Source organism: Leucoraja erinacea, chromosome 1, assembly GCF_028641065.1.
Source record: "Leucoraja erinacea ecotype New England chromosome 1, Leri_hhj_1, whole genome shotgun sequence".
In the NCBI taxonomy this organism is placed as follows: Eukaryota; Metazoa; Chordata; class Chondrichthyes; order Rajiformes; family Rajidae; genus Leucoraja; species Leucoraja erinaceus.
The window spans coordinates 145,970,917-145,998,418 of record NC_073377.1 but is presented as its reverse complement, the minus strand read 5'-3'; the positions used below and the strand labels follow the sequence as shown (position 1 = coordinate 145,998,418).

Here is a 27,502-nt window from a genome sequence, read left to right as displayed (position 1 = left end):
GCTACGTACATCAAAGATGCAGCTGCATTCTATTGAATACTGCACAGTAGTGTGGACCAGAGTTATCACTTTCAGCAATTTACCGTCTACACTATACTCATCATTGTTGTGTAGCTGTAATTGTAGAAACACGCGATTGGTAACTTTGGATCTCTGAGCAGAGTGAGTAGACATTTGGTCAGGGAATAGTCCTTGATTTCCTCAAATCCATCCTTCAGTGTGGCCCTTGAAAGATGAGAGGCATCACTGACCAACTATGAATAAATGCAGGCTTCAGGCACCCCTGGAATTGGCCACTGGAAAGATTCGCTGGTGGTCTATCACCAAGTAAATCTCAAGAGCTTGTAGTCATTTGTTGCTAAATAATATTTCGGTTTTGAGTGTGGGACCTCTAATTGCCACATGAAGTGTTTTTTGAGTGCCTGCGCTTTGAAGAAGATTACAATGCAGTAAATTCACATGCCTGATCTAACTGCTGCTCAGTGCTGCATTAGAGAGGGAATTTATGCCCTCTACTCTAGGCAGGTGGAGAGAGAAGAGGTCAATGTCCAGGCTTCCAGATAAGTGAATGTCAAACAGTGAGGTATGGCGCATATTTATTAATTTGTTCTATTTATTATTATCATGCGTATTAAGATATAGTGATGCTGATAAGATGAGAATGGGGGTAGGGTGAGAAGGTGACTTTGATTTTACTACACGAACAGTCCTGGCATGTACGCGGGCTTGTACTTGTGGTTTTATGAAAGTACAGATGTCAGAGAGAACTACCTTATGGAAACATAACCTACATAAACACTGTAGAAAGAAGAAATTGCAGATTCTGATTAATATACAAAAGGATTCAAAGTGCTGGAGTAATTCAGCAAGTCAGGCAGCATCTCTGGAGAACATGGATAGGTGATATTTCCGGTCGAGATCCTTCTTCAGGCTGCATAGACTCTGCTTGTCAGAGAAGTTGAAACAAACACAAAGCTGCCTGTAAAGCCCAAGTGATTAAACTCTTGGGTGCTAAATACTTATGTTTCCTGCAACCTGATCCACTAGGGTGTTTGTGAGGCAACTGTTGTTATCCTCTGTCATTCATCAAGATTGGTGTCATGTGTAGACAAAAGCTCATGCAGGGAAAGGTCCATTTACAATGTGAGCAGTATGCAGAGTAGCCTCTGAGCATGTAGTTCACCGGTGAATGCAGCAGGAATGTGATTGATCCTTCAAATAATTATCAGGTTTTGTAAGCAATGGTTGTTCAATATGTGCACAATGACTGTCATTTTTCACACAAATAAGATTGGATAGCTTACTGAATTTTAGCCGTTGATTACAATTAGTTTCAGTGAATTTTATATTGGAAAACATGCTAATAAATGCGGACCAACTGGCTGGAGCTTTTACGGACATTTTCAACCTCTCACTTCTGAGGTCTGAGGTCCCCACCTGCTTCAAAAGGGCATCAATTATACCAAGAAGAGTAAGGTGACGTGCCTCAATGACTATCGACCAGTGGCACTAACGCCGGTGGTGATGAAGTGCTTTGAGAGGTTGATCATGGAGCAAATCAACTCCTACCTCGACAAAAACCTGGACCCACTACAGTTCGCTTACCGCCACAACAGATCAATGGTGGGTGCGTTCTTGCTGGCCCTCCACTCCGCTCTGGACCACTTGGACAACAAAAACTCGTATGTCAGGCTGTTATTCATCAATTACAGCTCGGCATTTAACACAATCATCCCCTCCAAGCTGGTTACCAAACTCGGAGAACTGGGTCTCTGCGCATCCCTCTGCAATTGGATCCTCGACTTCCTCATTCACAGACCACAGTCTGTTCGTATTGGTGGAAATGTGTCAGCCTTGATAACAATCAGCACGGGAGCACCTCAAGGCTACGTGCTCAGCCCCCTGCTGTACTCACTCTATACTCATGACTGCATAGCCAGTCACAGTGCGAACTCCATCATCAAGTTCGCTGACGACACCACTGTTGTGGGACGTATCACTGATGGGGATGAGTCAGAGTATAGAAGAGAGATCGAGCAACTGTCCATATGGTGCCAGCACAATAACCTGGCCCTCAACACCAGCAAAACCAAGGAACTGATTGCGGACTTTGGAAGGAGTAGGAGGGGGACCCACAGCCCCATTTATATCAACGGGTCGATGGTTGAAAGGGTCAAGAGCTTCAAATTCCTGGGCGTGCACATCTCTGAAGATCTTTCCTGGTCCGAGAACACTAATGCAATTATCAAGAAAGCTCATCAGCGCCTCTACTTCCTGAGAAGATTACGGAGAGTCAGTTTGTCAAGGAAGACTCTCTCTAACGTCTACAGGTGCACAGTAGAGTGCATGCTGACCAGTTGCATCGTGGCTTGGTTCGGCAATTGAGCGCCCTGGAGAGGAAAAGACTACACAAAGCAGTAAACACTGCCCAGTCCATCATCGGCTCTGACCTTCCTTTCATCGAGGGGATTTATCGCAGTCGCTGCCTCAAAAAGGCTGGCAGTATCATCAAAGACCCACACCATCCTGGCCACACACTCATCTCCCTGCTACCTTCAGGTAGAAGGTACAGGAGCCTGAAGACTGCAACAACCAGGTTCAGGAATAGCTACTTCCCCACAGCCATCAGGCTATTAAACGTGGCTTGGACAAAACTCTGATTATTAATAATCCACTTTCTGTTATTTGCACTTTATCGGTTTATTTATTCATGTGTGTATATATTTATATCATGGTATATGGACACACTTATCTGTTTTGTAGTAAATGCCTACTATGTTCTGTGTGCTGAAGCAAAGCAAGAATTTCATTGTCCTATACAGGGACAAATGACAATAAATTCACTTGAACTTGAACTTGACTTAATAAATGCAAAATTCTCCCCAAAAATAAAATGCTCTTAGTGATGAGGCTGAAGACACCCAGAAACATGCACAAATTTACTTATCACCATTGATAATGCAATTTTCCATAGCACTTGATACATTTTGAAATTGCCTAATTGAATTCCGAGTTCATCCTGCATGTTACCCAGTTCACTCGTATCCCAGGTGTGCATTCTTCTTAACTCCCATCTACAGCAAATTTGTCACCAGAGTTCGTTCTGAGTTAATGAGAAGATAATAGAAAATGTTATTTGTTGACCTGTTACAGACCTGATGAATGTCAAACTCATCCAAAAAAATAATAAACTAGAACAAAAACACAGTACTGTTGTATGGGTAATCTGAAAAAAGAACATAAAATGCTCAGCAGTATTTGTGGTGAGAGAAACAAAGTGAAATATCAGATTCAATGTATTTCAATGTATTTCATTAGAATTTATTGACTGTTATTAATGACCCCCTTTTATTTTTTTTATTTTTTTTTTAGTACTTTTTATTTTGTTTATCTTACCATATTTGTGTGGATGTGTATGTATGTGAGTGTTGTTTGTCCCCGTTTGGTTCCGACCTGATTCAGGTGGGTTGAAGGTGGGTAAGGGTAAGGGCTTTGAGGGTCGCTTACATACTGTTGCACAATTATGCCTTGACTGTCACTGTCTGTTATCATTGTATGTATGCAAATTGCTGTGAAATTCAAATAAAAAGATTTAAATCATCATCAGAATTCATAACATTTCAAAATTTGTCTTCTGCGATCTATGAATCCATATTTGTGGTGGTGATTGAGGAATTGAATATCGAGCAGGCTGGCCCAGTACTTGTTCCAAGGATATCATGTGAATTTTGCGCACTTCATTGTGTATCCATACAATGATTTCCCTTCTACTATGGGTCATTCTCCAGCTCACAGCAGCTTCTTTCCATTCCTGTGAGCAGTTCATAACTCTTTTTACTACCTCGGTACATGACAAGTGTACGAGGTACACTTGCTCAGAAAGTTTGCAAATTGAAATGTGGTCCCAAATTGGAAAGAGAGTTCCTTACTGGCAAAAAAATGCCTGCAACTCCATGGCAGACAGTAGATCCATCCAACTAGTCTTACAGGTCTCCCAAACAATCATTCCCATGTATGGGCTGTTCAGAAGTCAGGCGTTTGTAAACTGGGGAGGACCTGCAGTTACATATACTGTCACTGCAGAAATGTCCCAACTAAGAAAGGGATGTATCCTTCAGTTTTGCTTTGTATTTGGGGGACTGTGCATTGACATTTCTGAGGTGGTTCTTCTAACTTTGAAATGACACAGTCATTATACAGTCATAGAGGGATACAGTGTGGAACCAGGCCCTTCGGCCAACTTGCCCACACCGGCCAACATGTCCCAGCTACACTAGTCTCACCTGCCCGTGTTTGGTCCATATCCCTCCAAACCTGCCCTATCCATGTACCTGTCTAACTGTTTCTTAAATATTAGGATAGTCCCTGCCTCAACTACCTCCTCTGGCAGCTTGTTCCACACACCCACCACCCTTTGTGTGAATTGTTCATTGTTTCTATTTTTCTGCTAATTTATTTGACAACACAATTGGTGAGGATGGAGAGAAGGTTTGTGAAAATGGTGTAAAATGCAAGTCTAGCATGGACAAAAAAGTCAAACTTCTTCTCACTGTTGCCACATTGAAGGAAGAATTTTCCAAGAGGCCAGAAAGTGCTGGAGTAAGTCAGCGGGTCAGGCAGTATCTATGGAGAACATGGATAGGTGACGTTTTGGGTTGAGACCATTCTTCAGACTGATTGGAGGGGAGGATAGGAAGGCTGGAAAAGAGGAGAGGCAGGGCAAATTGAGGCAGGTAATGGTGGCCATAGGCGAAGGGGGTCATGGATGGGCAGATTGGTGGAATAAAGGCCAGATTGTGAAGCCAGAGGGAGGACCGTTCCAGGAGTGAGGGGGGAGGGGAAAAACAGGTAGAGGTACAGGTGGGGCACAAGGGAGGGAAGGTGGAGGGGGGTGGAAGAGGGATGTGTGGGGAGGAAAGGCAGGTGGGTTGGGGCGGTCTATTGCTAGGATGAAGCCACATGCAAACTGGAGAAACAGCACCCCATATTCCTCTTGGGTACTTTGCAACCCAACCATATGAACATTGAATTCTCCAATTTAATGTTAACTAACTGCCTCCAAAACCCCTTCTTCCTCATCCTGTCTTTCTTCCTCCCTGCCCATTCTCTCTACTTTGCCCTATCTGGACTCCCACTGATTTCTCCCCTCCTCACCTTCTTCCCCCCGCCCCACTCCCTGCTACCTTCCTCTCGCAGGCTTCACAATCCATAACTCGTCAAACCTGTCTCACTCCTTCTGCTCTTATCTCTGGCATTCGTGCCAACCATCTGGCTATCAAAAGCCTCCTTGTCAATGCCCACCTATTACCTGTCCTGCTTTGCCATGCCTCTCCCCTTTCAAACTTCCTTTCACCCGTTCAATCAGTCTGAAGAAGGGTCAGACCCAAAACATTACCTATCCATGTTCTCCAGACATGCTGCCTGGCTTGCTGAGTTGCTCCAGCACTTTGTATCCTTTTGTATATTAACCAGCATTGGTAGTTCTTTGTTTTGACATTCTATGTATTTCCCAAATTGGATCACTGGCATGTAATCAGAAAATATGAGCGAGAATGGAAAATATTACATATTCAGCAAATGCTTCCTCGTGCCCACTTCAAATACTGGAACAGTCATGAAACAGATCTTTGTTTTGATCAAGCAATAATTTGGCTCATGCAAGAATGAACTGTGGTAGGATTGAACAACTAAGATGGAGATGAGTGTGCTGCCAATTTTGCTAGGTTCATTATGTTATATATTGGCCAATGCCTCCGTTGCTTTTCAAAGTAATTCTTATTGAGTAGGCTAACCTATGATGAGTGTTAGATAGTACTTGGGCCTGTACTTGCTGGAGTTTAGAAGAATGAGGGGGGGACCTCATTTAAACATACCGAATAGTAAAAGGCCTGGATAGAGTCAATGTAGAGAGGATGTTTCCACGAGTGGGGGAATCTAGCAACAGAGGCCATAGCCTCAGAATAAAATGACATACCTTTAGAATGGAGATGAGAAGGATTTTATTTAGTCAGTGGGTGGTGAATCTGTGGAACTTATTGCCACAGATTACTGTGGAGGCCATGTCGATGGACATTTTTAAGGTGGAGATTGACAGATTCTTGATTAGTATGGGGTGTCAGGGGTTCTGGGGCGAAGGCAGGAGAATGGGGTTGAGAGGGAGAGATAGATCAACCATGATTGAATGTTGGAGCAGACTTGATGGGCCAAATGGCCTTATTCTGCTCCTGGAGCTTATAAACTTATGAACTTCATTGTAGCATTAATGTTTCTGTAAGAGAAATTGATGTTCTATGTAACAGTTATCATAGTGTGCCAACAGGCTTGTATTTATCACTTTTGAGTCATGGAATCAAACAATATGGAAACAGGCCCATCGACACAACTCATCCATTGCAACCAAGATGGTCCAACTACCCACAGTTGTCCCATATCCCTCTAAACATTTTCTATCAATGTACCAATTTAAATATCTTTTAAATGTCATTATTGTATTTGCCTCAACTATTTCTCTGGCTGTTTGTTTCATGTACCGAACACTGTCTATCTGTAAAGAAAATTGCCCCTCAGCTTCCTATTAAATCTTTCTCCTCTTACCTTAAACCTCCAACTGTTCTCTAGCTGTTGATTCCCTGATCCTGTTTTTTTTTTAAAACTCCGTGCATTCACCCCATCTCATGGCTGTATACACCTCTATTCATCGCCCCTCAGCCTCCAGCTCTCCAAGGAATAAAGTCCAAGCCTGCCCAACCTCTTCCCTTCTAGCCCAGTCCCTCGAGTCCTGGCAGCACCCTCCTAAATCTTCTCCGCGCTCTTTCCAGGTTGTTGTTCAGTTTCAGTTTACAAATCCATTGTTGTCGCCCGGGCTGCTGTTACATGGTCGCCCACAGAAATGAATTAGAATCTCCACATCTTCTCATTGTTCATTGTTCTCCATCTTCATTCACGGATCAAAATTCAACGCCTACAGACAGCATCTCAATGACTGATAAAGGACCTGCATTCTACGCAGAATGTTAAACGAGGCAGACCGAGGGGCAGCTGAAGTTCAGACTGAGAGTTTGGGTTTCCCTTCCTCGTATGACATTGCATGTACACTGTTTTCCCATTATGACAAAATTCCATGGATAAAGCAAATCACTTTGTAGCTAAACCGTCCAATGGCGAATTAACCCCTGAATTTAAACTTCCCCTCGCTATCCTGTGCTAATCCCGATCACCATTTGCACTTTTAAACTTTCAGCTCACGACTCCGTTTGACATAACTCGCCCGGACACATAAAACAACTCGTTGTGACTTTCCATCTCAAAGGAATTCACAAGCGAGTGCAATGTTTATCACAATAAAACTGTAACGCCAATGAATCTGCGAATCCGTGCTTGTTCGTATTACTGCTACAACGCTCGACAATATTTCTACGTTTCTTTTTTAAACAACATCTTCCCTTTCTTTCCAGGATAAACCAAACTCGACAGGTAGCACACGGACATCTGACCAGATTGTCCTAATGGGACTTCACGATGTTCATTTACTTAACCTCTCCCATGCAGCTTAACCTCTGTCACAGCGAACAAATCACCTTAAATACGCAGCGTGAAATTAAAGTCGCCCACATTTGACAACCGTAGGATTTGCGATTCCAACTTGAGCCTTTGATTGACCAGCGTCACATAAAACGTTCATGTAAGTACGAAACTCTATACGAACTCGTTGCAATTTTTTAATGAAATTCCACCAGCTGTCTTCCACCATATTCCTGTCGCCATAAAGTGATATATTTTGTCTGAACTGTCAAGCGGCCAAACTTGCGGTTTTCACTCTGTGCATTTCTGTAAGTCAGCGCCTTCCTCTGCTATCGACCCGGAATGGATTGAATTTCCTGGTTCCACCCCGGGGTCTGAATTACCAATTACACTGAAATCTGTTGGTCCTTTCAGAGAATCTGGGTCTACTTCCTGATACCTGTTGTCCAACTGTTTTGAGTAAGTTCACTTTAACCTGCCTATTTGCAGGGCAGCGAAAAGACTTCCGTTTAAAATCTGCAGTGAATAGTTTTGCTTCTGATCCGAGAGGAGCGACTATGCTCATTTCCTTCCGTTAAAATAAATTACTTTCTCTGATAATGCACGTCTGTGATTTTTTTTTTGCATTGGTGCTTGTCATGGTACAGCTCATTGCAACGATGTTGCCCAATGCAGATGGCCTTTACATCAAGCGATCGCAGTGGTCAAATACAGATAGATAGATAGTGTAACCACAGATAGATAGATGGTCGATATGTATTTTTCACCGCAGCCACTGCGCTCAAACTGGTGAAAGACGACGTGTGGACAACGGACGCCCGCTATAGCGTCTGTTATGGCAGATCTATCTCTCCCTCCTAACCCCATTCTCATGCCTTCTCCCCATAACCGCCAGAGGTTATATTACGTTTATGCCACTTTTTGCCAACTCTTTTGAGCAGATGCAGGTGAATTATTCTGACGCCTTAAAGTTAAAGCAGATCCGAAAGTGCTTTGGTGGAGTCTGACATTTGAATCACGAGACCAGCTTTACAATTGATCCATCTCGATTTGCGAGCTTAGTTTTTTTCCCCGCGGACTGTAAGTAAAGGGGTATACTTTTTTTCAATATCACTCTTTCCCCCTATTCCTGGCGGTACAGGGGCGCAGCGGGTAGAGTTGCGGTCTCACAGCATCAGAGATGTAGGGTTCGATCCTGACCTCGGGTGCTGTCTGTGCGAGTTTGCACGTTCTCCCAGTGACCGCGTGGGTTACCTCCGGATGCCTCGGTTTCCTCCCACACCCCAAAAGACGTAAAGGTTGCAGGTTAATTGACCTCTGTAAAATTGCTCCGACTGTGGAGGTAGTGGATAAGAAAGTGGGAACAAGTCTCAGGCATAAAAACAGCTTTTTTCACGAGCAGTTGTTCCACAGAACAGCCAAAAGTCTGTAGCCTCTTTTTACTCTGGTACTTAATTTTCACATGTTTAAATTATAATATTTGATTTTTAATTGTCTGCTGTATATCGTGTTTTTATCCTTTTGCGAGCAAAGCATCAAGGTAAATTCCTTGTATGTTTACATATTTGGCTAACATATATTTTTTAATTCATTATTCATTAAATTGTCGGCGTGGACTTGGTGATCCGAAGGGCCTGTTTCCATGCTGCATCTCAAAACTCTAAACGAAATTATAACTTTACTGTAAGAAGTAAAGGAAATACAGTAATGTTAAGGAATATACTTTGCTATAAGAAGCAAAGGAAGTATAGTACTTAAGCTGGACTGAATTGTTTTTTTTCAATAGCGGCTATTATATACATTATATGTTTTTATATGATAGATTATATAATTTTATGTTAAGATGAAGTGGCTTGGAAAGGAACTCGGAGATGCATTTGCTGCCCCTTTCCCTCGAAATGACAGGCTTAGAAAATGTTTTCGAGAACCCTCCATAAGTTGTTGCGACTGAGGGAAGGGATGAAAATTTGACATTCGTCCCAAAACGTCATCAATTCCTTCTCTCCAGGGATGCTCCCTGTCTCGCTGAGTTACGCCAGCATTTTGGATCTATCTCCACATAACAACAGATTCGTTTTCCTAAGAAACATTGATGCTCATAGCCGTGCAGTTGTCTTCATTACCGAAGCCGGCACTGAATCCTGATTTATTTCATTGCTGCTGTGCCGGGATTTGAACTGCCGCCTCTAGATAACACAGCCACTATTCAACCGTGGCCGCTGATCTTACACAAGTGATCAGTGCTGGAGGAACAAAAGCATTTGACTCAATTAACGTATTTTAAAATCCCTCACATAGCCTTGTGTCGTAATTAGAACATGATCATGCGTGACTTTACAAATAAATATGTATGTATTTTGTATCCCTGTGCTGGACAGATACTGCTAGTTACTCGGAAGAAGTCGAGATAATTTCGAAACGCAACCGTTTCAATGAAATTCACAGATCATTGCCTCGCGGAATGAGCTGCCAAATTACCACTGGCAGTACAACCAGGCTACTGCAATTGAAGGAAAAAATGTGAACTAGCATATTTACCGATATGCTTTTCATGCCGTTTTATTTTTGCATAATTGTCGTTTAATAATGCGATTTTAGCGTTTACGTGCAACTTTATTCAATGGCTCTAAAATCATTTCAATGATTTAATTATATTAAGCATAATATTTTAATGGAATCGCAGAATTAAGCTAGATGATAGGCTGAAATTCAAAATACTACTGTGGATGTGTGTGTGTGTGTATATATATATTTGTGTGTGTGAGTGTGTGTGCGTGTGTGTGTGTGTGTGTGTGTGTGTATATATATATATATATATGTGTGTGTGTGTGTGTGTGTGTGTGTGTGTGTGTGTCGCTTTCCGTTTTAGTGCTTCGTGTAAAATGAAATAGAACGGGAATCGGAAATTGAAACATTGCATTAACTGTTCATAGATAGACACACAATGCTGGAGTAACTCGGCGGATCAGGCAGCATCTCTGGAGAGGACTGTACCGCTGAGTTACTCCAGCTTTTTGTGTCTATCTTCGGTTTAAACCAATATCAGCTGTTCCTTTCAACTTGATTTGCAAACAATTAACTAACACGGAGCAACGTGATTAAGATTCTTCATTTTGAAGGACAGGTTACACACCGCCGTTCGCCAGCTTTAAATTTCCGGAAGAATTTACACGTCTCAATGTTTTTATAGTTCTCAGCATGTTTCACTTTTATGGCTGCACGGATCTGTAGAACTATTGCTACGATGTCCATCGATCGCATAATTACCAGCGATCAATATTTTACTTCAGTCGCGGTTCAAAACTCAAAGCACTTGGTTGAAAATTCGAGAGGAATGGCGACCTTATTTTTTATATCGAGTTTTCTTTGCAGCGTGACACCGAAATAAAACGAATTCGGACTAAAAATATTATTTTTTTTGATTACACCATCTGTTAAAATTTTCGATTGAGCGAATGAACAGAATTCGAAATTCAAGAAGTATTTCCTCCCTGCGACCAATCCATACCGTTAAGAAGGCAGAACATTCTGCATGAAGAGATTACCGCGAAAATATACAAATGGAACAAACGTGAACATTTAAAACGATACGTTTGGCTTCATTTTTTAAAACATTAGAATCAAACCCTGGCCAAAACTAATCACATTTACCATTTTAAATTAACTTGCTTAACTTAAATATTTAAAAAGCACTTGGTTGAAATTCATATTCGTCCAAAGGTGATGCAGATTTGCAGTTTTTCTCTCGTATTGTGCAGTTGCTTCTGAAATATAGCCGTCTTTACATCCGATTTATTGGAATTGACAATTAACCGGATTTTGCGTGTTCGGTTCTCAGATGCATGTGTGAGCACGTATATATATATAAACAATTGCGTGAGAAAGGAGAGGGCAAGTTTGGTGTACGTGAATGGAGAATGACTTGGATCAGCAGTGCCCCAACGTTAATGCAATGGTACTCGTTATCACATTAGACGTGCTTATGTTATTGAAAAAGTTCAGGTGTCCTTTATGTTCATTGTCTTTACAAGAGGTTATGTGGGTTTATCAAAACGCTGTGGTTTTTGCTTTAATATTATTCTCCTACGTTGTGACGTTACAAAAAAATAAAAAACAATGCAAATGTCATTTGATTCATTTCCAAGTGTGGATTTCATTGTCTTAGTGATATTTGTTTCGAAAGTTATTTTGTGTATTTATTTTATTAAAGGATTTTGATGGCTTGCTTCAACATCACCTAAGATGGAGCTCTTAAAGATAGCGTAGTCAAAGGATGTGGGGAGAAGGCAGGAACGGGGTACTGATTCTGGACGATCAGCCATGATCACAGTGAATGGCGGTGCTGGCTCGAAGGGCCAGTTGGCCTACTCTTGAACCCATTGTCTATTGTCTATTGAATGCATCAGTTCAACGAGCTTAGTTTTGAAATACAGCGTGAAACGACCTGCAATCGCCCGCACACTAGTTCTGTCCAACACACTAGGGACAATTTACAAAATCCAATTAATCTACAAACCTGCATATCTTTGGAAGGTGAGAGGAAATCTGAGCACCCGGAGAGAACCCACGCGGTCACAGGGAGAACGTACACATTCGGTGTAAATAGCACCCGTAGGCAGGATCGAACCCCAATCTCTGGCGCTGTAAGGCAGCAACTCTACCACTGCACCTCTGTGCTGCCCAATTGTTCACATTTGTCGCCCAGTTAGTGGCAAACGTTTGCCTAGTATAAGCCAATGCGGCCGTGAATGCCCAGCTGTTCATCCATCATCATTATTGTTTTTTTGTAATTAAAGAAAAACATTGAGTACATTTGAATTGGAACATCCCACGGCTTCCGATTTTAAGAAATGTGCTTATTTTATTCGACACCTACAACTATTGCTTTGTTATTCCTCAGAGTTATTGGCAGAAGGTAATGATCAAAAACAGAATTGTCCCATCGTATTGTGTGAGAAGGAACTGCAGATGCTGATTTGAACCAAAGACAGACACAAAAAGCTGGAGTAACTCAGCGGGACAGGCAGCATCTCTGGAGAGAAATAATGGATGACGTTTCGGGTCGAGACCCAAGAGTCGCCCATTCCATCTCTCCAGAGATGCTGCCTGTTCCACTGAGCTTCTCCAGTTTTTGTCTATCTTTGTCCCATCGTATTGGTCCGTTAGAAAGAACGGTGTTCTTGATTTTTACTTAAATAAAGACAATTACCGTGTTTAATCACGCCTGTAATGTACTTTCTGTAATTCAATCAGTCAAATATAATTGGGACATGAGTAGAAAGAGCAATTGAGAATGCCATTGTACATTAAAATATCAACATGTTTCGTTCCAAATTTGAGCAAATTCATTGATTGAGATGAAGGCCAGGGTCGTTCAGTTATAATTCCCGGAATCCACTCCTGTAAGAATAGTGTCCATATTGACACGTACATGTTTTAATAAGCCATCATATGCTACCTTAAGGAAAATGTAAAACATTTGTGTCATCATCATACATTACTTAATATAGGATTAATGTATGATAAGATATACTGATAAGATTATTTTAGTTTTCTACTAAATTTGAATTCCAGTTTAAAACTTAGCACCAAGAGAATTGACCTCCACTGCCTACGGAGGCGGATAATTCCACAGATTCACAACTCTGGGTGAAAAAGTTTTTCCTCATCTCCGTTCTAAATGGCCTACCCCTTATTCTTAAACTGTGGCCCCTAGTTCTGGACTCCCCCAACATCGGGAACATGTTTCCTGCCCCTAGCGTGTCCAATACCTTAATAATCTTATGTTTCAATAAGACCCCCACTCATCCAGTGTATACAAGCCCAGTCGCTCAATTCTTTCAGCATATGACAATTCACGTGTGTGTTAGGATTGCAATTTAATAAAAACAAAACTTGGCTGAGAATGTTCGGTGTAATTTGACCTTCTAATGCGTTCCACCATTGCTGAGGGTATTTCGGACGGATGCAATGAATTAAGATATTGAGTTTTTTTAGCAAAATAAACGTGTTTCAAAAGTGAACTGACAAATAAAATGTCCACTGCAGTCAGCTGATGAAATGTCTTGAATTTCGTACACGACCAAGCGTGAATAAAGATATAGCGAAACACCCTGTTTTATTATTTTAAACTCATATTCAGATGGGTTAAATAACGCGTGTTGCACTTCCCTTCAGAACATACTTTACGAACAGTGCAGTATTTAAAACGTCGCTAGTACTGTAGAAGATTGTATTTATAGAACCACCTATTAAATGTTCCATTAATTGAACTGCTTATTAATAGACAATAGGAGCAGGAGTAGGCCATTCGGCCCTTCGAGCCAGCACCGCCATTCAATGTGATCATGGCTGATCATCCCCAATCAGTACCCCGTTCCTGCCTTCTCCCCACATCCCCTGACTACGCTATTTTTAAGAGCCCTATCTAGCTCTCTCTTGAAAGCATCCAGAGAACCATCCTCCACCGCCCTCTGAGGCAGAGAATTCCACACTCGCCACTCTCTGTGAGAAATAGTCCTAGTCTCCGTTCTAAATGGCTTACTCCTTATTCTTAAACTGTGGCGCCTGGTTCTGGACTCCCCCAACATCGGGAACATGTTTCCTCCCTCTAGCGTGTCCAAACCATTAAAGAAAAACATGACGTAGAAAAACGCAGCACGCAAAGCAAGGCACACCGTGCCTAACATTGGTATAGCCAACGGTTAAATGGTTGCTGATTGCATCAGGCCCCCATAGAATTTCGCAAACACAAATGCAGGAAATGAATTGCACCCAGTCGCTGGGGGAAGCGTCTGAATTTCTCTTAATTAATGCTTCCGGTTTGCTCGGTACCTCACGTTATATTTTAATTACACATTTCGATAGTTTTGCATTTCGATTTTCTTTACAAAATCAGAAACGTTGGCTTCCTTTATCCCGATCCATTTTACGAAAGGTTAGGGTTTCATTTGGCATTTGCGGTTTTCCTCTGCCGGTCTGCAAGTGACTGGAATTGCTGTATTTCCGATTTTATGGCGAGAGGGACATATCCAATGAACTCATTTCGAAGCAGACGTATATCATAAGATCATAAGTGATAGGAGCAGAATTAGGCCGTTCGGCCCATCTAGTCTACTCTGCCATTCAATCATGACTATCTTTCCCAACCCCGTTCTCCTGCCTTCTCCACATAAACCCTGACTCCCGTAGTAATCAAAAATCTATCTATACCTGCTTTAAATATATCTATTGACTTGACCTCCACAGTATTCTGTGGCAAAGAGTTTCACAGGTTCACTACCCAATTACTAAAGACATTTCTCCTCATCTCACTGTAACTGATGATCATGTCAGTAATGCCCAGCAGTGATGTATATCTGTGTATATATATATATATATATATATATATATATATATATATATATATATATTCACTTTCATTTCAATCACTGACATTTCGTGAAAAAGTAACACCATCATTGTTACTCGGAACTACGCATTCTAAACAAGATCATCTTTATACAGTTGATAATGCAAACCCGAATAACAGCGGAACAGTTTGGGCCGGATTTGTGTTTACAATTCGCACGAAGGAAAATAAAACTTGCTAAGTGTATCACCGCAAATGTGAGATTCGTATTCAGGCCATTGAAACAAAAAAAATCCTATTGTTATAATTGTCCAACGAGGCATAGAAAAGGGCCGTTCTGCGGGAACAGCGCGCCGTGGTAAGGCACAAAGGTGTGTGCATATAGCGAGGCGGGGAAATGTATTAAGTCGCTCCGGAGAGGCAGAAAGCCATCGCGCTCGTGTGAAGAAACCGCGAAGGGTTCCAGGACCTGCGACTCGACGCCGTCGAGCTGTGCAATTTCGAGTTCGGTAGCAAGCTGTCGCTTCCACTTGTTTCGCCGGTTCTGAAACCAGATCTTAACCTGGGTCTCTGTGAGTTGGAGAGCCGCGGCTAAGCCGGCCCGCTCCGCGCTGCTCAGGTATGGTTTCAGGTCGAACGTGGACTGCAGGTGAAAAACCTGACTTCGAGAGAACACCGTCCTCACTTTCTTCCTCCTCTCTTGCACGCTCCCTTCTTTGCGCCGTTTTTGAGATTCATCGGCTGCCTCGTTTCTTCCATCTTCATCCCCCTCCTCTGTTGAAATATTCACAAAGCATGCGCTGCCTATTACTATGCAACTGAACGTTAACAGACAGAGCGGCGGGGGTATTAAAGGCCGCTACGATCGCTGTTCAATACTGGTCTTCGTCGAAATGGGGAGGAAAGCAATGTCCATTACAACTGCAATTTCAATCGACTCAATTTTAAAGTCGCTTGAAGCCAATCATGAAACAAGTGGCAGGGGGGTGGGGTGCATAATCGCTGCATCGGATAATTGAATGGAGAGGGATGGAGAGAATGGGAAATTAGCAGAGATACGGTTAAGAATACGGACAGTATACATCTAAATAAGCTACCCGAGCAGTGGGAAAGAATGCTCATGAACACCGAAGCGAAAATAATAATCTAAACGCGTTAATAGTGAAACTGTGCTGGTGGTGTTTTTATCTTACCAGTGTGCAAAAGATCCTTGGGTTTGATGCGATTTTTCGGGGCCTTCTTCGGATGTCTGGTTGTACCTTCTGCACGATCCCCGGAGAGTGGATGCACCCGATGATGTTCTCCCAAAATGCTGCTTATCGAGAAAGACGCAGATGAAGTGACCCCAGCAGCCCGCCACTGCTCCATGCCAAAAGCAGGTCTCATCCCAATCTGCACAATTCACCTCGTCCCTTCGTATATACGTTCAGCGGTCTTCATGAAATATGCACAACGCTTTGCGCGGTTCAGCCTGGACCGCAGGGAGACACTGGGTAAAAAAATTGATATTTCTTCAAACCATTGATTGATATACAATTTGTGAAGTTGCTGGGTTGGCATTCAACAACAGCCTTGTAGGTTGTGTGTTTTTTTTTTTGTTTCTTTTTGTAGACAGAGGGGTTTTTTGCCGGGTGTAAAAGCGAATGAACTATAAAGGAACGACACAGAAACAGCACAGAAAAAAAGTATTCATCGACAAATTACGTTCAAACTCGAAACAATTTCGCGAGTTGCTCGATTGCCAACAAAATGAGAAATATGCATCATCCCAGCAGAGTTCACTCACTAGAGACACACACCGAAAATAAAACGCACAGGGAGTCGTTTACAATGTATTTGAATTACATTATTGGTCAAGGGCGTTGTTTGGAATTGCTCTGTTGGTTTTAACTTTAACAGTACAGCCGATTCACCAACATGGTGAAGTATTAAACACTCAGCACCTCTTATTTCGCTTGGGCAGCTTACAACCCAGTTATGTGAATCTTAATTTCCCTCTCTCTCCTTCTTTAGTAAAATCCCTCTCCGTCCCTGCCCCCACCCTAGTTCTCCTACAAGTTTCCCTGTCTGATTTACATTACTGTTTGTGTGCCTCGTTGTTGGATTCTCCTCGGCAAAAAAATGAACCAATGTACATTTCCTTGAACACCGTCTGTTTTGATCTGTCATTTTTACACATTACATTCTCTTTGTACCCTTCCACATCTCTGTGTCTCCCTCTCCCCCGACTCACAGTCTGAAGAACGGTCTCGACCCGAAACGTCACCCATTCCTTCTCTCCAGAGATGCTGCCTGTCCCGCTGCCAGCATTTTATGTCTATCTTCTGTACAAACCAGCATCTGCAGTTCCTTCCTACTCAACACTTTTTATGTTCCACCCCATGTCTCGAACCGGAACAGCATTTGTTTCCATGAAAGCTGTAATTTGGCTGTTTTTAGTGATAGATCCCAGATTGTTAACAATACATTATGTTTTAATTCATAGATCGAGATAGACATGGATAGTTAGAGACACACTTTCGCGCTTATTTACATTTTTCTTAACAAAGATCGGACATTCACTAGACTTTAAGTTGGTCGAAATTGGTTGAGGAATTGTCAAATAATTGATCACAACCATCTTTTTGTGTTCCACGCTAATTTTAAGTAAACAACAATAACAAAAAATATCATAATTAAGTGACACCGCTTCAATCCATTTCAGACTGGAGCCTAGTCTTTTAAATATACAAAACGTCCTATTACATGTTACATGTTAAGACGGCACCTTAAACTGACTGCCGACTTAAGGGCACTGGGGCATAGTTTAAACAAAATACGAAAGTCGGAAAATACAACATTTACGACTTTAAATGCGACGAGTTACTCTCGTGTTGTATATTTTCTTTAAAAAAATGCATGTTCTGCGAAGATTGTTTTGAAAAGGACTTACTAGTGGGTTGGCTTGTTCGATGATAAGATATTGCATTTGAATTATCCGCGCGACAACACATGGATTTTATTCTAACGACCTTAGGTATGAAATAGCAACAGAGGACTCGATGCGTAAGCACACCAGATTTCAATAAGAAATATTAAAAACATTACAGATGCAGTTTTCCCGAAACGAACGCAACTGCATCGTTTAAGAATGCTATTTTTTCCAAAGGTTGATACTTTAAAATGATTTATTATATGGGATTCTGGAGTCAATGTAATGCAAGACAAATATTAATTATTAAGGGCTGCCAAAAATGTGTTTAACCTAATTAGTTTCAGATGTTTTACGACTCCACCATAAATGGTTCTGCAAATTACAGAAAGCAATTCTGGAACCTGATTTCATTTGGTTGCACGGTTCTGTTTTTCAAAACTTTAAATGATTTATTTGAGAATAGTTGCAATTATTTCAAACGATTTTGAATCGAGACATCGATTCTCGAGTTTCTTAGCGCTGATATATTTTAAGGAATTGTTTTGTTACGAGGGAAATATCATTCGAATCAGTTTAAAGCGAATGATTAACGCAGTCTTTGGAAATGTTTGCGTTCGGTGTAATTTTAATTGGAAACATTTTTTGTTGTAAATCACTTTCTTGCGAGGATGACTGAACGCGGACTGTTATCCAAGTAATTATCCAAATAAATGTCCAAACTTTAAACATAAGTTTTATTTCCAAAAAAGCTAGTTTTACAACTCATTTCATTATTGGAAATAAATTTCAGTTATCGACGTGATTACTGTAACATGTGAAACTCAATATGGTGATCAATGGCTTTTAAATGGGCAACGCGGTTTGTACGTTCTCCCTTTGATTTGCGTGGGTTTTCTCTGGGACCTCCGGTTTCCTCCCAAACTACAGGGTTGTAGCTTAAGTGGCTTGGTACAAGTGTGTGTCGGACAGTGTTAGTGTGCGGGGACCACTGGTCGACCCGGACTCGGTGGACCTAAGGGCCTGTTTCCAAGTGCTATCACTAAACTAAGCTAAACAAATCTTTGCTGAGCTATTGGCGCGAAAAATATGTTTTGGTTTACTTGCTGCCACTGTTAACAAGATTTCACACCAAGCTGGAACATATTATCATATCTTATTGTACACCTCTATAGATAACTCGCAACATACTGATTTATTGTATGTGTATTATATATAGCTGGAGATAAATATTCCATGGAGTTCATGATCATGCTTCATACGTACAATTGTATTGAATACAGATTTACGTATATTATTCCAAACTATTTTCCTGCCATTCATTTATTTCCAAGTCTTAAGCACAACGCCATATCTAGAGCATTCGTCATAAAGTAGGTTTTACACTTGACGGAATTTGATCTGATGTGATTAAATGTACATTGTAAAAGAGCGGATATGCAAGCTAACCAAAAACGACATAAGAGATGAAAGAGTCGTGTCTTAATGCGTGCCTTGAGGATAGCTGGGTATCCCGAGCGGCCAGCTTTGCTAGTTTTTGTCACGCAATTTCCCTCTCATTGTGTGGAGAGTAGTGAGTACTCTATCTGCTCATGTGACCTGAATCTATTCTTTGTGACAAGGTGAAAGTGATTTTTTTTATTGCCGCAATAAAAACAACTCTGAATTTTAAGGCATTTTAAAGTGCGTTTGATTTATTGATGCAGTTTCATGCATGTGTGTTCTGCCAACATTTATCATCCCACGACACCACAACAAAGCGAACGAAATACTTTTGGTTTTCTATTTTTTAAGTCTGGAGTGGGGTAGGATCGATACTTTGTCTGTACGCTTTGTCGCATTGCTTATTTTTAATGCGAAATAAACTGTCGAAATAGTACTTAAACTTTTGGTACCACGTTTATGAAGCCAAATGTTGGTGCTTAACATGATTAAGTAAAACTGCTACAAATCAATATTGAAATGTAATAGATATTAACATGAAAAGGAGGAGAGGAGCTCCTACATTAGATGGAATAATGTAATCAACGAAATTTAGCGTATTTTAGGATCTGAAAGTCCCTAGTTGCTCAGCTTTAACATCCAAAGGGGTTATTTTTCGCTGCCTGGTCTCTGCCGTTGATTAACATCGTATATCACACATCTCAATGTGGTTATGTTGTCCCTGGAGCTGTTCTAAAGTCGGCGATGAAAGCATCGCTCTTCCACTGGGCTTTTTCAAGGGAATTACATTTTTTTTCTGGGTAATCTCAACATTTAATATTTTAAATACATTAAACAAAACCATGACATTCAGTAATTTCATTCTAACGAACCTAATTAGTAGCAGGTCAAAGTGCAGAAGAGTAGTCCATTTATCCGGTAGTGAAACATACATTTGTTCGCACTTACTACGCACTAGTAAGAGATCTCGTTATTAAATAAATTGCTCTCCAACTTTTCCAATCCTTATCTCGCATCCAAAAACATAAACACGTAGAAACTAGGAACCGCAGTTATTAGTTGACAAAAGAAGACACAAAGTGCTGGAGTAACTCAGCAGACCAGGCAGCATCTTTGGAGAATATGGTGAGGTTTCGGGTCAAGACCCTTCTTCAGATTGAAAAAGAGTCCCGGCCGTTCATAATGACCAGAGATGCTGCCTGACTCCAGCACTTTGTGTCTTTTTTCCCCCCAAAGAAAATGTCTCAATTTGTTCATGCTTTATCGTAAAACCTATTACCTCTATGCGAACTACAACTAAAGGTCCCTTTCGCCTGAGATGCTGCCGGACTCGCTGAGTACTCCAACACTTTGTGGCTGTACAAAGGTCACATCTGTCTGAAGTCTTCGCTGATTGTGAAGGAGGTTGTCTTAACCAATGTGTTATCCAGTCTCATGAAGGCACGGCGTTGTAATCCTGTACTCAAAGAAATAGCCGATGGCAATTGTAGTTTGGTGTTGATTTGACTACATAAGTTGTAATAATTGGATATTTTTATATTGGATGTATATAATTTAAAAAAACTCACCATCAGTTCACAGAGCAATACGTGAAATCTACCTTTATTGAATCTAAAAATCCATTTATTTATGCAGAGCAAAACTGATTCATTCCATTCTTTCCACAAGTTGCCAGGTGTAGTCTGCATTCAATAGGGTTGATTGTTAATTGTTCAGTGTGGAAAGGAGTCTGATTATATGAGCAATCACTTTTTTAGTTAAAAGTTGTAGATGTGAAGAAGATAAATTACAAACTGCATCACTAAATGTTTGCAGTTATCTAGGGCCTTGATGATAGACTTTTCTGTTTGGATAAGTTAGACACAAAATGCTGGAGTAACTCAGCGGGACAGGCAGCATCTCTGGAGAGAAGGAATGGGTGACGTTTGTGTCGAGACCCTCCTTCAGACTAGAGTCAGGGGAAAGGGAGAGGCGAGATATAGCCAGTGAAGTAGAGAGATATAAAACAAATTACTGAAAGATATGCAAAAATATAACAATGTTAAAGGAAACCGGCTATTCTTAGTTGTTTGCTAGGTGAGAAAGAGAAGCTGGTGTGACTTGGGTGGGGGAGGGATAGAGAGAGAATAAGTGCAGGATTACTTGAAGTTAGTGAAATAAAAAATCATACCACTGGGTTGTAAACTGCCCAAGCGAAATATGAGATGCTGTTCCTCCAAATTACGTTTAGCCGCATTCAGAACATGGAGTCCATTTGGATATTTTAACAAAATTTCATATTTTATTGGATCACTAAATAATACAATTGAAGACACCCTCAAGTGACAGAAAGATAAATGAAAAATATATTTTAAATCTATGTTCTGTAAATATTCTGAACTATTTTAGGCTACAGTGACTAAAATATTTTCTAAATTTAAATCTTGTTAATGTTCCAAAAAATTGCAAACAGGAATCTGGTTTATTTTTAATGTTTGTTCTGATGATATAAGGTGATTGACACCAATTATTCATTGACAACATTGTGTAATATATAAAAGATAAAGAATATTTAAAATATCACAATTATGTATTTCTTTCTATTTCCAGATAATTTCAATGATATATTTTTCATTGTTGCAATTTTTGCACAAAATGAAATGACTGCCTTAGGTTTCTTTGTGTAGTAAGGAACTGCAGATGCTGGTTTAAACCAAAGATAGACACAAAATGCTGGAGTAAATCAACGGGTCAGGCAGCATCTCTGGAGAGAAGGAATGGGTGACGTTTTGGGTCAAAGGTTGCAAAGGTCTTTTATTGTCACGTGTACCAATTGAGGTACAGTGATATGCAAATTACCATACAGCCATACGGAAAAAAAAGCAACAAGTCACATAACTAAATAAAAGTTAACATAAACATCGACCACAGTGGATTCCCCACATTCCTCACTGTGATGGAAGGCAAAAAAGTCCAATCTTCCTTTTTATTCTCCTGTGTTAAGAGCAGTCGAACCAACCATCGTGGCGATCAAAGCTCCCTGGCAAAGGGATTGTGGGCTCCACGATGTTAAAGGCACGCGGTGGAGTTATCGAAATCGGTCTCCAGCAAAGGCCACCAACTCCTCGATGTTAGTCTGCAGTGCAGTCGGAGATACGATACAGACGAAAATCGCATCTCTGTCGAGGAAAGTGATTAGTAAAATGTTTCCCCAAACCCACCCCCCCACACACACACACACACACACACACATAAAAAAAGCTCAGAGGCCGGTGGAGGCCGGTTCTCTGGTTACTTTCAAGAGAGAGATAGATAGGACTCTTAAAGATAGCGGAGTCAGCGGATATGGGGAGAAGGCAGGAACGGGGTACTGATTGTGGATGATCAGCCATGATCACAATGAATGGCGGTGCTGGCTCGAAGGGCCAAATGGCCTACTCCTGCACCTATTGTTTTAAGAACAGTAAAAACATACATTTAACACACACTATTAAAACACAAAGAAGGAAAGGACAGTCAGGCTGTTGGTGAGGGTCTCGACCCGGAACGTCAGTCATTCTTTCTCTCCAGAGATGTTGCTTGTTCCTCTGAGGTGCTCCAGCATTTTGTGTCAGCCTTAGTTTCAGATTCAGATTCAATTTTAATTGTCATTGTCAGTGTACAGTACAGTTTCAGATTCAGATTCAATTTTAATTGTCATTGTCAGTGTACAGTACAGAGACAACGAAATGCATTTAGCATCTCCCTTGAAGAGCGACAATAGCGACATAGTTTCTTTGTTCCGTGGTTAAATTAGCTTAATTGTAAAGTTCCTATTTACCTATAGTTTATTTGGTCACGTTTTAAAAGTGAAGGGTTTTTTCTTATGGCAACATGATGAAATCACTAAGTTGTAATAAAAATCTAGAGTTTTTGGGTAGATCTTAGAAACAGGATGGTTAATGAGGATTTTGATGGGATTGTATTATAGGCCTCCCAATAGTCAGTGTGAATTAGATGAGCAGATTTGCAGTGATTGCAGTGAGGTGTAAAAATAATATGATGGTGTTAGTGGGAAATTTAAACTTCCCTTATATTTACCTGGTCTTCCAGAGTGTGAAGAGCCTGGATGGGAGGGACTTTGCCCAAGAAAGCTTCCTTAATCGATACAGAGGACCTTACTACAAACGACACGACACTGGACCTTCTCCTAGGGAGCTAGGTGGGGCAAATAACTAAAGTTTAGTTTAGTTTACTTTATTGTCAGGTGTACCGAAGTACAGTGAAAAGTTTTTGTTGCATGCTAACCAGTCAGCGGAAAGACAATACATGATAACCACAGTGAACAGATACATAATAAAGGGAATAACGTGAATAATGTTTAGTGCAAGATAAAGCTAATAAAGTCTAATCAAAGATAGTCCAAGGGCTTCCAGTGAGGTAGATAGTAGCGCAGAGTGGCTATCTAGTTGTGATAGGATGGTTCAGTTGCCTGATACAGCTGGGAAGAAAATGTCCCTAAATCTGGAGGTGTGCGTTTTAACACTTCTTTACATTTTGCTCGAAGGGAAAGGGGGAAAGAGGGCCACGGTGCAACTCATCCTTGATTATGCTGCTGGCCTTGCTGAGGCAGCGTGAGGTATAAATTGAGTAAATGGAAGGGAGGTTGGTTTGTGTGATGGTCTGGGCCGCATCCACAATTCTCTGCAATTTCTTGCGGTCTTGGTTGGATCTGATCCCAAACCATGCTGTGATGCATTCCAATAAAATTGTTTCTACAGTGCATCTATAGAAGTTGGTGAGAGTTTTAGGGGACATGCCAAACATCTTAAGCCTTCAAAGGAAGTAGAGGCATTGGTGTGCTTTCTTGGTCATTGCTACAATATGGGTGGCCCAGTAGAAGATATTGGTGATATTTACTCCAAGAAATTTGAAGCTTTCAACCATCTCTATTTCAGCAAACTGGGGTATGTGTTCCCTTCCTGAAGTCAATTACTATCACCTTTGTGTTGCTGACATTGAAAGAAATTATGCTTTCAACGACATGCAGTCACAAGGTTCTCAATCTCCTTCCTCGACTCCGTCTCATCAATATTTGATAACTGGCCCACAATGGTGGTGTCTCCTGCAAATTTGTAAGTTGAGTTAGATTTGTACAAGGCTGCACAGCCGTGGGTGCACAAGGAGTAAAGAAAGGGGCTGACCTTGCAGTGAACCAGTGTTAAGGATTATTATAGAGGATAATTTGTCTGCTATCCTCACTGATTGGGGTTTGTTGGTCAGGAAGTAGAGGATCCAGATGAGTGCTGACTCCAAGTCCTGCAAGTTTGTTGATCAAGAGAGTATCAAGAGTATCAAGAGTATATTTAATTGTCATTTGGACCCCTGGAGGTCCAAATGAAATGCCGTTTCTGCAGCCATACATTACACACAAATAGACCCCAGACACAACATAATTACATTTTACATAAACATCCATCACATAGCTGTGATGGAAGGCCAAATAAACTTATCTCGGAGCTCGGATGATATAATGGTGTTAAAGGCTGAGCTGTAGTCTGATGTGTCTCTCTTATACAGGTGTTCTAGCAATGAGTGTAGGGACAGGGAGATGGCAACATAGACCGGTTGTGTTGGTAGGCAAACTGCAGTGGATCAAGTCTGCTTGATAGACTGGATTTAATGCGTTACATAACTATCCTCCTAAAGCATTTTATGATGGTGGATGTCAAGGCCATTTAGTCGTTTAGGCGTGAGCTTTTGCTTTTCATCAGCACCTACTTGAAGCAGGTGGGTACCTCAGAACACAGTTGGGAGAGATTAAAAATGTTCGTGACTACTGCCAGTGGGGGGAGTTGTTTGGGATCAATGGCAATAATTCTTAATTTTAAAGCAGTTATGGAGGATAGGAATGGCCCACAAGTTTGGGGGAACTTGAGAACTTGCAGTGGTTGATTGGGAGAGTCCTTTTGCACGTACGAGAATGGCTGGCAGGTGGATACATAAAAAGGCAATCAGGAAGGCAAAAAGAGGAAAATAAATCAGGCAGGCAACAAGGTAAAAGGAAATCTTAAGAGATTTTATGTATATTAAGAGATTTACGGCGGTAAGGGTAATAATAGGTTACCTTTAAAATCAGTATAGCCATATTTGTTTAGAGACAAGAGTTCACTACATTATTCAACCTCTCCCTGGACAAGTCCGTGGTCCCTGCCTGCTTCAAAAAATCCATCATCGTACCGGTGGGTACCAAAAAATGCCTCCCCAGCCTGCCTGAATGACTACCGTCCGGTGGCCCTTACCTCGGTAGTCATGAAATGCTTTGAGAGGCTGGTGAAGAATCACATCTGCGCCTTCCTCCCTCGGAACATGGACCCGTTGCAGTTTGCATACCGTCCGAACAGGTCCACGGACGATGCGGTCTCCCAGGTCTTGCACACCGCTCTCTCCCATCTGGACAGCCAGAAGGGGGGCTACGTGAGGATGCTGTTCATAGACTACAGTTCAGCCTTCAACACGATAGTCCCCACCAGACTGGCCGGGAAGCTAATGGAATTGGGGCTCAACACCTCCCTGTGTGCCTGGGTCCTGGACTTTCTCACCGCCAGGCCCCAGGTAGTCAAGATGGGAGGGAACACATCGAAGTCCCTCACCCTGAGCACAGGATCGCCCCAGGGTTGCGTCCTCAGCCCCCTATTGTACTCCCTGTACACACATGACTGTGTGGCTAGGTTCAGCACCAAATCAATAATTAAGTTTGCTGATGACACTGTGGTGGTGGGCCTGATCTCAGACAATGATGAGAGGGCCTACCAGGAGGAGGTGGCTGATCTAGCACTCTGGTGCCAGGAGAACAGCCTCCTCTTGAACATCAAAAAAACGAAGGAGCTGATCATGGACTTTAGGAGGGCACATCATCCGAGGACATACACTCCATTGAGTATAAATGGTGATCCTGTGGATAGGGTGAACTGTTTTAAATATCTGGGAGTCCACATCTCTGAGGATATGACATGGTCATCACACGCCTCAGCACTGGTGAGTAAGGCAAGGCAGCGCCTTTACCACCTCAGGCAATTGCGGAAATTCAGAGTGTCTCTGAGGATCCTCCAGTGCTTCTACGCAGCAGCGGTGGAAAGCATCTTGTCCGGGAACATTACCATCTGGTTCGGGAATTGCTCTGCCAAGGACAAGAAGGCTCTGCAGAGAGTAGTGCGTTCGGCCGAACGCACTATGGGAACTTCACTCACCCCCCTGCAGGAACTATACAACAAGAGGTGCAACTCCAGAGCAAACAAAATTATGAGAGACCTCTTCCACCCCTGCAACAGACTGTTCCAGCCGCTGCGGTCAGGCAAACGCCTCCGTTGCCATGCAGTGAGAACGGAGAGGTTGAGAAGGAGTTTCTTCCCAGAGGCAATTCGGACTGTAAACGCCTTTCTCACCAGGGACTAACTGTACAGAACGTTTTTCCTTCTATTATTTATTACGTAAAATAATATGTGTGTTATGATTGTGTTTATAATTTGTCTGGTTGTTTTGTTGTTCCGCGAGCATTGCCACTTTCATTTCACTGCACATCTCGTATGTGTATGTGACAAATAAACTTGACTTGACTTGACTTGACTTGAGATGGGGAGGATAGTAAGTGAATACTTCTCATTTGTTCTTACTGAGAAGATCAGGCAAGCTAGGGAATTGAGGCATGGGAATTGAGGCAAGAATCTGATCTAATGTCTTAGATCAGATTCAAATTACCAAAGAGGCGGTATTGGCAGTGTTAATGTAAGTGATAAATCCACAGGGCCTGACCAAGTGCATACTTGACCCTCTGGGAAGTGAGGGAGGAAATTGCAAACACCTTGCAGAGATATTTGCATCATCTTTAGCCATAGATGAAGTTGCAGAGGATTCGAGGACAGCTAATGTTGTACCATCATTTAAAAAAGGCAGGAAAGACAGGGAAATACAGGCTGGTGAGCCTGACCTCAGTGGTGGGAATGTTGTCGCAGGGGATTCTTAGGGACAGAATCTACCAGCATTTGATAGGCATGGACTGATTAGAGATAGCTTGGTTTTGTGTGTGGGAAATCAAGTCTCACAAATCTAATTGAGTGTTTTGAAGAGGTCACCAAGAGGATTGAAGAGGGCTGGACAGTGGACATTGTATACATCGACTTTAGCAAGGCCTTTGACAAAGCCATGCATGATACACTTGTCTGAAAGGTTAGAGCACATGAAATCCAAGATAAGCGAGCTAATTATATCCAAAATTGGCATGGAGGAAGGAGTCAAAGTGTAGAAGAACAGTTCTGATC

General features: G+C 41.7%; 1 protein-coding gene and 1 long non-coding RNA gene across 9 annotated transcripts in view; one reads left to right on the top strand and one right to left on the bottom strand.

The window, feature by feature from the left end:
• Positions 1 to 14,860, top strand: part of LOC129703028 (uncharacterized) — a 79,835-nt gene extending 64,975 nt beyond the window's left edge. For 5 of the 7 annotated variants that reach the window (XR_008724501.1, XR_008724494.1, XR_008724495.1 and 2 more), the window contains 2 exons: positions 7,455 to 7,681; positions 9,900 to 11,667. This is a non-coding gene — a long non-coding RNA (uncharacterized LOC129703028). Of the gene's footprint in view, positions 1 to 7,454; positions 7,682 to 8,462; positions 9,457 to 9,899; positions 11,668 to 11,731 lie in introns of those variants that run through there. The other 2 variants (XR_008724500.1, XR_008724499.1) reach the window with 2 other exon arrangements.
• A 49-nt stretch (positions 14,861 to 14,909) lies between these two features.
• On the bottom strand, positions 14,910 to 20,296 carry LOC129703012 (homeobox protein HMX3-like). Of its 2 annotated transcripts, XM_055645190.1 has the most exons (3): positions 17,106 to 20,296; positions 16,066 to 16,361; positions 14,910 to 15,646 (listed from the first exon to the last, which is right to left on the bottom strand). In XM_055645190.1, exons 2-3 carry the CDS (start codon positions 16,256 to 16,258, stop codon positions 15,174 to 15,176), a joined length of 666 nt encoding a protein of 221 aa, XP_055501165.1. In that variant the 5' UTR covers positions 16,259 to 16,361; positions 17,106 to 20,296; the 3' UTR covers positions 14,910 to 15,173. The 2 variants fall into 2 exon arrangements, with proteins under 2 accessions (XP_055501165.1, XP_055501157.1); XM_055645182.1 differs by having other exon boundaries at positions 16,066 to 20,296.
• Positions 20,297 to 27,502: the final 7,206 nt, after the last annotated feature.

Excerpts from the sequence above, each read along its gene's own strand:
- LOC129703012 (XM_055645182.1), bottom strand. The coding sequence starts at position 16,258 with ATGAGACCTGCTTTTGGCATGGAGCAGTGGCGGGCTGCTGGGGTCACT. Across the intron at positions 15,647-16,065 it reads CAAGGATCTTTTGCACACTG|AGGAGGGGGATGAAGATGGA; the intron begins GTAAGATAAAAA and ends ATATTTCAACAG.